The sequence below is a fragment of the Simochromis diagramma genome, unplaced genomic scaffold, assembly GCF_900408965.1.
Source record: "Simochromis diagramma unplaced genomic scaffold, fSimDia1.1 OVJJ01000753.1, whole genome shotgun sequence".
NCBI classification, from domain to species: Eukaryota; Metazoa; Chordata; class Actinopteri; order Cichliformes; family Cichlidae; genus Simochromis; species Simochromis diagramma.
The window spans coordinates 6,527,142-6,539,706 of record NW_024387523.1 but is presented as its reverse complement, the minus strand read 5'-3'; the positions used below and the strand labels follow the sequence as shown (position 1 = coordinate 6,539,706).

At 38.6% G+C, this 12,565-nt stretch overlaps 1 protein-coding gene across 1 annotated transcript; it reads right to left on the bottom strand.

Annotated features, from left to right (window-relative positions):
- Nucleotides 1–10: 10 nt before the first annotated feature.
- On the bottom strand, nt 11–1,832 carry LOC120727116 (ATPase inhibitor A, mitochondrial-like). The gene is made up of 3 exons (XM_040021276.1): nt 1,658–1,832; nt 384–496; nt 11–294 (listed from the first exon to the last, which is right to left on the bottom strand). The coding sequence occupies exons 1-3, from the start codon at nt 1,727–1,729 to the stop codon at nt 153–155; spliced, it is 327 nt and encodes a 108-aa protein (XP_039877210.1). The 5' UTR covers nt 1,730–1,832; the 3' UTR covers nt 11–152.
- Between the last annotated feature and the right edge of the window lie 10,733 nt (nt 1,833–12,565).

Below are 12,565 nucleotides of genomic sequence, written 5' to 3'. Positions count from 1 at the left end.
TGGATACATGTGAAAATTAATCATTTTATTTTATTGTTTTTGAAGTTATAGTGTTAGCATGACCTCAGCTTTACATAAGCTGGACAAAAATCAATGCCTAATAACCATTAACCTTTTGATACGTCTGGGCTCCTAAAGAGGAATAACAAGGTTCAGTCGTCATGTTTGAGCTTCCTGATTTTGCCCTTGTGGCGATCGATTTCCTTCTGTAGACGCTCAATCTCCTTTTTGTGGTGCTCAATCTCTTCCGTATGATGCTTCCTTAGTGCTTCCATCTGCTCCTTCTCCTTCTGCCTACAAGCGGAAAAAACAAACAAACAAAAAAAAAAGTTAATGGGTGAAAGTGTTGTGGGGAAAAAATAAAAATCCCAGGGAATATTTACCTGAAGTATCGCTCCTCTTCCGCTACTTCTCTCTTTCCAAATGCACCTCCGGCCTCTCTCACAGAGCCTCCTCCACCACCACCTTTCCCAGCTCCCTTGCCCAACTCACCAAGCTAGAAGAAAAAAACAAAACAATAAACATCACAAAGTGCAAGTGCTATTATGTTAGGACCAACATTTCTGTAAATCAAGACAAGTGCATTTATTTTCCATCTGACCCACAAGTATACGCTCATCCATCACAAGTTAAAATCTTGACACATTGGAGATGGTGGCACTGACAAAATGACAGAAGGCTCAGCTGAAGATGTAAAGATCTTCACTGGGATGACCAGATTGGACAAGTTTAGAAATGAGTACATTTCGAGCACTTGGAGATAAAGTTAGGGAAGCAAAGCTGAGATGGTTTGTACATGTGTAAAGGAAGGATAGTGGATATATTGGATAAAGGCAGTTGAAGATGGAGCTGGCAGGCAGAGGGAAAAGAGGAAGATGTCAGAGGAGGCTCATGAACATAATAAAGAAGAAGATGCTTAGGGATGGGGTGAGATGAGCTGGAGACAATCGATCCGCTGTGACAACCTCTAAAGGAGGCAGCTGGATGTTGTAGTAGAAGAAGAAAGTGTGCCAGGCAGCAGCTCATACTGAGTGTACAGAATGTGGAATAGACTACAGTGATCTTTTTGACCTTTGACCATTTTCATTGGAGTCTGAATAAGGTGCCCCAACCTTCAACTGAAATGACACAGTAAAGTTAGATTTTTCACTTCTTTCACGGACTCCTTTCAGCAACAATGTATGTTTGAAACAATGAATAAAGCTTAATTTCATTTCATTTCAATTTTTTCCTTCCAAGATAAAGGGCTTGCCACATTTCAGCAGTTTTGCACATAAATGCTGGTGATTTCAGGTGTTTACACAACTAAAAAGGGGATAAAATATTTATTTTATCCTGTTCATAAGAACAGCGTTACAATTAATGTCACATACTTAGTCTATATAGCCATAAACCAACTGACATGTCGCAAAAAAGTGAGTCAGTGTAGTGTTTAGGGGTAAATAAAACTGCACATACATCATTTTTGCGTGTTTTTCATTGCAGCCATGAGGGACCTTCTGTCGTCTCTATTTGCAAACATCACTGTTTGCTTTTTCCACCAATTAAGTCGCATTTTTGACCACCTGGCTTCCTCGCGAGCCTTTTACCGATATGGCAGACGTTAGCGAGCTAGCTGCTAACGTCCAAAACTGTCACCAAACCCACCAAAGTTTACCTGATCAGATGCCATTCTGATCTGAGAGGCGACGCATCTCCTCAGGTTTGCCCCCAGAAGAAGTCTGGCCATTGCCACTCAAATAACAGCTAAAACAACTGCACCAAAACAGAGAAAAGTTTAGTGCGACTAGTTGTCCTTTTAGCACAAAATGCGGAAATTTGAAGTAAACGCCTTGTATGGGCGTGGAGAATACCGGTTGTGGCACACGCGCGCTTGCTGCTGCCACCACCCGGCGAGGGGGAGAAGTGCAGCAGTTCCGTCCATGTGGCTCCATCTTAAATTTCGTATTTCAGCTTGTTTCAGCACTTTCAGGTGATTTTTTTTTAGCTCTTCAGTCAAGAAGTCATGTGCATAAGATCTAAGAAACAAATCGCGTGCATACACATTAAATGTAATTCCAAGTGGATCAGTCCAGTTTCTCAAATGCCTCACACCACAACATTTCTGATTTGTCTGGGCGTAATCCCAGGTGATAGGAATTGCAGAAAAGTTTAAAATTTCAAATCCGTACTGACAATAATTTCCTAAAAATAAATGAATATAAAAAAAATAAAATAAAAAGAGACATTTGAAATTCCAATATCTAGACATCTAGATGACCTTGAGCCCGATCCTTCATATTTTTAAGGATATATATCTTTTATTGGTCTCTGGATATGGACTTATGGAGTGTAGCTGACGTTAACCCCGAATGATGGATGCTTAAATTTCCTAAAATATCTGGATGTTTGCTATCTGACAGCAGATTTGGAGGCCTGTAGAAAACACCATCTTGCAGGTAGAGGACTGATATTCTATTTACAGCTGAGATGACCAAATCCCAACAAATTAATGTGGGACAAACACAGCGGTGCACGTTACTAGTGCTGAGCCTTTTTGGTAACTTGTAACATCCACTAATTGGCAAAATATTATGCAGGTTAACATACGTCTGAATAAAAATAAAAAGGTTTTCCTTTTACACTCACTGAGTAAGAGCCAGGCTTTAGAATAGTGTCCTGTGCAGCAAGTGAAAATGTAGGATGTGATCTGAAGATGTGGGACAGGAGTGCCAACACTGTGCAGTCCCACTTAAAGAGGGACAGCTGATCGCCCTATTTACAGCTTCTCATATACAAAGCACATAACACTCAACAATCCAAGTCAACTGGATTGTTTCACAGATATTAATGGGATTAATTATCATGGTATGGTAAAATCCAAATTAAGCAAGTATTTTCTGTATATCTATATATTAAATTTTGTGATGGTGTCCTTTCTCATTTCCTTGATATTTATCTACATCAGCCAAAGATGATTTTGAAAACAGAACAAAGTCTTTTATTTCAGTTCAAGTTTTTTTCTGGCCAAGAAGAGAGGATGTGTGCTGGATGCCTCAGCACAACATAACTGCAAAAACAAGCAGATACGCAGAGATAAGCAGAACCTAATTAAAAGATGAGAGAAAAAAACATGATAAATTAGAATTTATATATTGAGGAACGGGATCTCCTAGGGATTTGACAAGGAACTAATGGGATCACAGTGGGGTTTTAGTGAGCATCTTGTCAGGTTTCATCCTCACATTTGAAAGGAGAAAGTTGCCAGTTTCCAAAAAGAATACATCTGAACATAAAATTGTTAAGCATACATGACCAAGCCAGAAAACTCTTGGAAAAGTTATTGGGTGACACTGGAGAGTTAGTGGAAATGAAAAGCATTTTTGGCAGAAAGATGAATTCTGCTTTCCAAGATAAGAACCTTACTCCAACTGTGAAACGTGGTGGTGTATATATACATAACTTGGACCTGTTTTGCTATTACTGACAAACCAGTGACGTCCAAATTATACCAGCAAATTCTAAAGGAAATATTCCAGGCCACAGTTTCAAGAGAAAGTGGGTCATGCAGCAAGACAAAGACAGTCTGCACATGAATTTGCCTACAAGAGAATGATCAGAGAAGAATGAACTCAATGTTCTGATTATTATCCAACAGATACACTAGGAGGCAGTGGGTACACATCTTAGCAGAAAATGCAAGTATATGTAACCCAAGCCAAGATTAATTGCTGTAATAAAAATATACTGGAGATATGCAGTTAATGCACAGAGGGTAGAGGAAAACTGTTTCATTACTTGGCAGAAAGATTAAAACAATTTGGGATGAGATTAGAGGGTAAAAAAGAGATTTAAAATGAAATTCAACAAGGCCTAAAGCTATGCATAATTGATTTGTATTCAGAAGGACACAATTATACTAAAAATGAACAATTTTTAATAAGTGTCCTTTTTTTATAACAGTCAAAATGCTGGCAGCTATTCTGGAAAACAAAACAAAAACCCCATAGACTAAATTTGCATACTGAATAGAACAAATCATGTCAAATGTTTGATTAGAAAGAACATGTTGAAAACAAAACATTTTAAAGGGACCTTTAAAAAAATTGGGGGATCATGTTGGTTTGTTTTTGTTGTATTTTATGAATTCCTCGCTGAGTTAGCTTTTTTCAATGGCAAATATTTAGACACATTTACTGCTGCACAAAACCAGGCAGTGTCAGATTTACTGATTTTTCTCTTCACAGATATATAATGGTGAATTATTTTGAAGTTTATTTTCTAAGAATTAATCATAAGCTTTGATATGAGAAGGCAGAACAGTGACTGCTGGGTACAGGAGGTGATGACTGTCTGAGATTACGGTCAAACAGAAGTCAGACTGGCTTAATTTGATGTTTGGCATACTCTCATGTGTTATAGGAGAGCTTGTGAAAAGAAATACATTACCAGTTACACAGAAAACTGCACTTTGAACTTTGTTGGTGGATAAATTTCCCAGTTTTTTTAAAAGCTGACCTCACAGGAGGTCAGCTTTGAGGGGTGGCTGCGACTTAGCGGGCAGAGCAGGTCATCTACTAAATCAGAGGTTTGGCGGTTTGATCCTTGGCTGCTCCAGTTTGCATGTCGAAGTATCCTTGGGGCAAGATACTGAATCCCTGGCTGCTCCCGGTGCATTCATGGGAGTGTGAATGTGTGTGTGAATGGGTGAATGAGACATGCTGTATAAACTGCTTTAAGTGCTCAAGCTGAGCAGAAAAGTGCTTCATAAGAACCAGTCCATTTACTCTATGTTACCATCTTTTAGACAATTTTGAGAGTGCATTTATATGCAGGAGGGACAGTTCTTATGAAACTGAATAATGCAGCCTAAGCAAGTTTTCTAGTTACCCAACACAATTTAAATTTTCCATACAATGACATGAACTGTTTATGCTTGTAATTGTAGTTACACTGAACTGAGGCTGCAGTCGGTTTTTGCCCCTGAAAAGCTGAGGACTGTTTGTCACCGGAAATTCATTCCCCCTATTCAACCAAGAATTCCGATTCAGTTTCACTCAGTCTATTTACGCAAACATAATAAATTCTTTCCTGGACTCAAGTCTAACGCACATAAGTGGGAAAACATATCATAAATTGTGAAAGACTGAATTTACCGTCTGATGCAGTTATGTGTTTTGCAACAATATAAAATATAGACAGCGAGTCCTCATCTCTCAAGTGCTGGATGAGACACACTCGGCAGGACAAAGGGAAGCTTTGCACAGCAAGGATAGGTTGTAGGTGTTTAGTACAGATGAGTCATAATGGAGTCCCATTGATGAAGAGGCCCCGCTCACCACCTCACCCTACCCGACAATGCTCATGGCAGCACTGAGTAGTGTAAGCTCAGCATCCCTGACACTTTCATCATCTGAATCCAGCAGAGTTGAGGGTCAATGAGCAAGTGTTGGCGTGGTGCTTTTGCAATGACGTGTTGCTTCCGTTAAGTTCAGTGATGACCATGAGGATGTGGAAGTGCTTGAGAAAAGAGAAAAACATGCAGACCTGTTGAGACACTTTATTCTGTGAAACAGCCTTGGTCTGCAAATATGGAGGACGGGGCAAAGGGGACCATTTTGCTTTACCAGGTTAGATCCGACAATTAAGTGACATGCTTTTCAATATTAATACGCTTCAGAATCAGTAACAGGATGTGCATGGCTGAGGTAGTAATGCCCTTCCAACGAATGGTGGCAGTATGCACTCATATAAACGGAGAGGATCTGCTGTCTGTTGCAATGAATATACAATAAGCTGCTGTTCATATATTTAGTTAGTTAATTAAATAGTTATTGATGCTTTACATTTTAGGGCACAACACCACAATGACATTTATTTACTCAAACAACAATGCACACACACACACACACACACACACACACACACACACACACACACACACACACACACACACACACACACACACACACACACACACACACACACTACCAACTAATTAAAACATGACTATATAAATATGGCAATGCTTTAAAGTCTCTCAGGGGAATGAGTTTCTCAAACTTTAAGCTGTGCTGCAGCTCCTCCCATTATTAAGGCTCATATATATACTGAACACACGACAGTCACGCAAACAATCTCATCTACTCTTGCAGTCCACCATGATAAGTGTTACTTTCATTTTATTCAAGTGAGGATAGAAACTGAGTGAATATTTCTGTGCAGCAGTGATCATTATTGCACACAAGACACAAAGAAGTGACTAATTCTGTTAGACATAACATGTAGCACATCCATAACCACATAATTTTCAATATATTAGACATAAATAACTTTAATATGCATAACAGATTAACGTAAAATTGCCCAAATTGTGTCTGATTTCATTTTATGTGCAAGAGAAAAATGTCAGCCGCTGTGCTGAATCAAATTGAACTTTGAGGGCTGCTTATGTGTGCGGATGTGCACATATGTCTATGTATGGGCTTCCGGTCCACAGGATGCAAAGCAGCCGGTTACCTGAATCCTTTCACTGCTGTTCACCTCCTCGGCTCAAGTGTTGCCATAGGAAATTGTATCCTGGCAACAGCACTAACCCGAGCAAAGACAAAGTAAGGTCATGCAGAAGACAAGATGTGGCACAATGTTCCTGCATGATCAGTCTCTTTTCATACCCTCTGCATCGATGGACATTTAATTCAATTTTGTCACGATATCCGTTTAGCATGTTTGCAGTTTTTTTATTTTGCATAACATTTCATGAGAATTCACATCACCTTTGCATTTAACAGCCTTTCTGGTGCAGTGCTTATTACAAAATCTCATGTTTGGATATCATATATGTCCTGTTTAGCAGTGCATCAATAATTTCACCAAACAGCACTTCAATTAGAAATTCATTCACACCTCTGGGGAAAAGTTTTGTTGAGATAATAGGGCTTCTTTGGCATGCTTCTGAACTACAAGACCCACGAGTACCCTACATTTCCCTTAAATGCCCACTGACCTTGGCAGATTTAATTAAAAAAAACCTTTAAAATGTTGTTAAAGTATTCTTGAGGTTATCTGAATTACCTGTAGTGTGCCTGTATCGATATTAGTGTATGCAGTTAGGCTTTGCTAAATGACTATTATATTGCTGCATAATCATAACTCTATTCCGAGGAACTGTAAGCTTTGATATTCTGTAAAAATAATCCCTGATAAATTCTGCACAAGAACTCAGACTTATTAGTTTCCTTCGAGTGCATTGAGCTTAGCTATTGCACAGGGGCTACTGATGCAGAAACCCCTTGTTTCTAATAGCCTTCATGAACTGCCTGGATGCAGACACTGTTGCCATGGTGACCACCAGGACTGATAAAGGGGTCGAGGTTCTTTGTGTGATGTACATTCAAGGTCTTTTGGCAAAGCAGAGTTGCAGACACTAACTACCAGAATTAGCATTGAATTAGCAGCACAAACTCTTTCTAACCACTGTTGCACCATTAACAAACAATTGAGAGGTTTGTAGTCTCTATTTACACATTCAGTCTTGAATAAAAGGCAGAAACAGCATTAGATCTCTCTAAAACATACAACATTGCAACATTAAAAAGCTCTTCAAGGCATTACTTAGGGGTTGAAAAACTTGTTGAAGCATTCATTATTTCTAGGCTGGACTACTGTAATTTATTTGATCCAGAATGCAGTGAGAGTGCTGATAGGGACTAGAAAGGCATCCCATACTTCTCCAATATTAGCTTTTCCTCATTGACCCCTTTTAACTTCAGTGTTGAATTTAAACATTTTTCTTAAATGATCAAACTCCATCTTATCTTAAAGACCATATCGCCCCAATAGAGCACTTCATCTAGGACTGCTGGCTTACTTGTGGTTCTTAAAAGGAAAAACAAACAAACAGAGCCTTCAGCTTTCATCCCTTAGATCAGCTTTAAATGTTTCCTTTGTAATTAAGCGCATATTTAGAGCTTAATCAGGTGACCCAAAATCCTCCTATAAGTCACCTGCTGCTCAGACTACTGCAGGACGTCAATTCATACAGTACTGAACACAGTAATGTACAATTAAAATTATTCTTTTGATAACAGCCTTGATCAAAACTAGTTACTAATGGCAATCCATTCAATAGTCACATCATAATCTTCCTTAAATTTAAATATTCCTTGTATATATCTTATTTGTAAACATTTTCACAAGAAAAGAAATGGGGATATCCTGTTGTGACACACCAACATCACCAAGATTCCTTTTAATATCAGTCAGTACCTGTAGGTGCAATTAGCATGACTAAAATATATATCTTCTCTTCACAAAGGAGTACCAGTGCCTTTCCACAGTCTAGCTGAGTAGCCTGGTCAATATTCACTGTAATATTTAAGCTCTCTTTCCACCAGTCCCAAAGACATTCATTAGCCTCATTAGTTGGCCCTGGGGTTGGCACACCATCTGAAAGTAGCAATAGCCCACCATGAAGCCACTCTCAAGAGAATGGTGGCATTTAGCTATGACGCACGAGCCAGCTGTAATCCACCACACCTGGACTTTTGCCATTAAGCAGTAAAGGAACCACATGGGAGGTAGGCATATTTTAATGCACAGTGATCCTTTATCAACCCTAATCAGAGTGGAAAGTGCAAGAAAGAGAGAAAGTATGTGTGTGAGAGAGAGAGATGCAGGTGTGTGCATGTGTTTGTATGGGCAGGTTGAAGTGCTTATTTGAGGTCAGTGGTTGACCATAATAATATCAACCTCTACAGCACTTCTCCTCATGCTGGCTCTCTTTGCTGATTTCCTGAGTGGTATGGGATTGCTTCAAATATGCATTCATATTCAAGAGAAATTCTGCTATCAGAAGCAGAAAAACCCAACAGTTTAAGCGTCTCACAGTCAAGCTTTTGGATCAGTTACGCTCTGGATAACACGAGTGTCATTTGAGCTGAAGGACATGCTGTGCCACAGCTGAAAACAATGGATGTAGCTAATCTTCTGAGCAGAGTTTTTGTTCCCCACTAATGACTTAAAGCTGGCACAGATTTTGTAACAAACAGCATGACACAGTGCGTTTAAACTAACAGAATCATTGCTGAAATCTGATTTCTTCTATCTATCAGTTTATATTGTAAATACTGAGATACATAATACATATTTAGACAATTAATTACGGAAATTTAAAGCCCATATTCTAAATTAAAGATACAGATTAACAAAGGAACTCAATATACAAACGTCCAACAAAACTGAACATTCAGTATTTTCTGCAGAAATGTAGAAAACAGATCCAACACGATGTCTATTATAATAACAGTTTCTGCTCATATGACATGATTTTATTACTAGGCAGAGTTTGCTTAATTTTGCCAGATCTCAAATTATAATTTGGAATACCACAATACATCTAACAATTTACTGTGGAGGATGCAGGTGTTTCCACACCTGCAGAAATTACATTACATTACATAACGTTACACAGACGTGAAGCTAATGTTCTTCTCAGGGTGAATGAGCAGGTGCAATTTGACTGTCTTGCTCTACAATATGTTGACAGGTTGAGGAAGCACTAATTGAAAGACACTGACTGGCTCCAGGGATTTAATCCAACTGTTCAATGAGTCCAACTGTGAAGTGGTTTATGTAATTACTGTTTTATCTCAGATAAAATGTCACCTTTTAAGGTCATGCAAATGACAGTTATGCCAATAGTGGCATCAATAATAGGCGCAGGTATTAAAGCCTTTCTTTAGTTTTGGTGTTGCCATCGGTGTTTGTTATGCAGGGTATTGATTATCCACTTGTTATTGGTGTAATCTTACCCTGCCCAGAGTGTGCAAAACTATTTATTTAGAATTTTCTAATGGAAATTGAAAATGGGTTTAGCGATTTATCGAAACATACCTGGAAATAAAGTACAACCCCAATTCCAATGACGTTGGGATGTTGTGTAAATAAAAACAGGATACAATTATTTGCAAACCTTTTCAACCTATATTCAATTCAATACACTACAAAGACAAGATTTTTAATGTTTAAATTGATAAACTTTATTGTTGTTTTGCAAATCTTCACTCATTTTGAATTTGAAGCCTGCAGCATGTTCCAAAAAAGCTGGGACAGGGGAGGCAAAAGACTGGGAAATTTGAGGAATGTTAGAAAAACATTTGTTTTGAACATTCCACAGGTGAACACGTTAATTGGAAACAGGTGTTTGTCATGATTGGGTATTAAAGGGATATCTCCAAAAGGCTCAGTCAATCACAAGCAAGGATGGGCTGAGGTTCACCACTTTGTGAAAAACTGTGTGGGCAAATAGTCCAGCACTTTAAGAACAGTGTTTCTAAACGTACAATTGCAAGGAATCTAGGGATTTCATCATCTACTGTCCATAATATCATCAAAAGATTCAGAGAATCTGGAGAAATCCCTGGACATAAGCAGCAAGGCCGAATACCAACACCAGATGCCTGTGACCTTCAATCTCTCATTTGGCACTGCATTAAAAACCAACATCATTCTGTAAAGGATATTACCACGGCGGCTCAGGAATTCTTCAAAAAACCATTTTCAGTTAACATAGTTTGGCTCTACATCTATAGTGCAAGTTAAAACTCTACCAAACAAAGCAAAAGCCATATATCAGCAATACCCAGAAACGCCACCAGCTTCTCTGGGCCCAAGCTCATGTGAGATGGACTGATGTAAAGTGGAAAAGTGAGCTGTGGTCTGAAAAGTCCACATTTCAAATTGTTTTTGGAAATCATGGATGTCGTGTCCTGCGGGCCAAAAAGGAAAAGGACCATCCAGATTGTTATCAGCACAAGTTCAAAAGGCAGCATCTGTGATGGTACGGGGGTGTGTTAGTGCCCATGGCATGGGTAGCTTGCACATCTGTGAAGGCACCATTAATGCTGAAAGGTACGTACAGCGATGTCTTTTTCAGGGACGTCCCTGTTTATGTCAGCAGGACAATGCAAAACCACATTCTGCATGTGCTACAACAGCCTGGCTTCGTAGTAAAAGAGTGCGGGTACTAGAGTAGCCTGCCTCCAGTCCAGACCTGTCTCACATTGAAAATATGTGTCGCATTATGAAGTCCCAAATACGACAATGGAGACTCCGGACTGTTGAGCAACTGCAGTTGTACATCATGCAGGAATGGGAAAGAATTCCACCTCCACAGCTTCAACAATTAGTGTCATCAGTTCTCAAACACTTATTGAGTGTTGTTAAAAGTTATAACACAGTGGTAAACATGCCCCTGTCCCAGCTTTTTTGGAATGTGTTACAGGCATCAAATTCAAAATGAGTGAAGATTTAGAAAACGACAAAGTTTATCAGTTTGAACAGTAGATATCTTGTCTTTGTAGTGTCTTCACTTGAATATAGGTTGAAAAGGATTTGCAAATCATTGTATTCTGTTTTGAGTTACGTTTTACACAACGTCCCAACGTCACTGGAATTGGGGTTGTATAATATGGCCTATAAAGGCAACAACAGAATTTGTACTATTCTAACAAGCTTGAAATAGCTGCTAATAGTTGGTGTAGCCAATTTTATTCTTCAACGCAGACTGAACTCTCTTAGGCAAGCTCTATTATAATTTATTTAAGTAATCTTCACTATTGTTCTCCAGGCTTCTTGAAGGATATTCAAAGCTCTTTTTTGGATAATGACTGCCTTTTATTTTGTTCTCTGTCAAAATGATCCCTCACTGAGATTTGGGCTCTGGCGAGGCAAATCTTTCAGTGATAGTTTTACATTGTGTGCTTTTCTATCCATGCTTTTACTGCACTGGCGGTGTATTTGGAATCATTGTTATACTGAAAAATGAAGAATGAAGTGAATTAGACACTTTACAGGTGTCATTGCAGGGTTATCATGATGGTAATTTTGTAAAGATGTTCAACTGTGTTTTGGCTCTAGACACTATTTTACCTCTCTCCTCTGTACACAGTGACAACAACTTGAACCAAAGAAGATCCCCGCCCCCACTCCCCCAGATATGCTGAGTCTTCAGCTAATAGCTCTTTGGGTATCACCTTGTTGATGCCAAAATGTTATGCCTGTGTTATCTTTTTTTGCAGATTTAACTAAAAACATATAATTGTGGTGGGGCTCATTGCATGAGGATGCTTGCTAGTATAGCTGTCTATTAAGTCTATGTAAACAGACCTATTTTATGGCAGCAGAAAAAAAACAAAAACAAACATAAGCATAATAATAATAATGGCTGAGCTCCATTAAGTAGCACAGTAAACGTTCACAGAGAACCAGCACACATAAAAGCAGCGGAGTGCAGCAATTGTTAATATACCTGCTGTAACTGGTGATGAGTCAAAATATCTGTTTGTGACTAACATATGTGCACGGATAATAATTTGAAACATTTTAAATTAACTTTCAAACTGAATTACAGGGAAAAGACAAGAAAAAGATAATCAAGCTTATAGATCTTTTACTTCCTCAAGCTTAATAAAGATATTAACTGGAAAAGACTGAAGGGTTTTAGTGTTAATTATAATAATTTAATGTACTGCTGTCAGCTAATAAGAAGATGTTACTGACTGTTGAAAAGATGTTTACTTCTCTT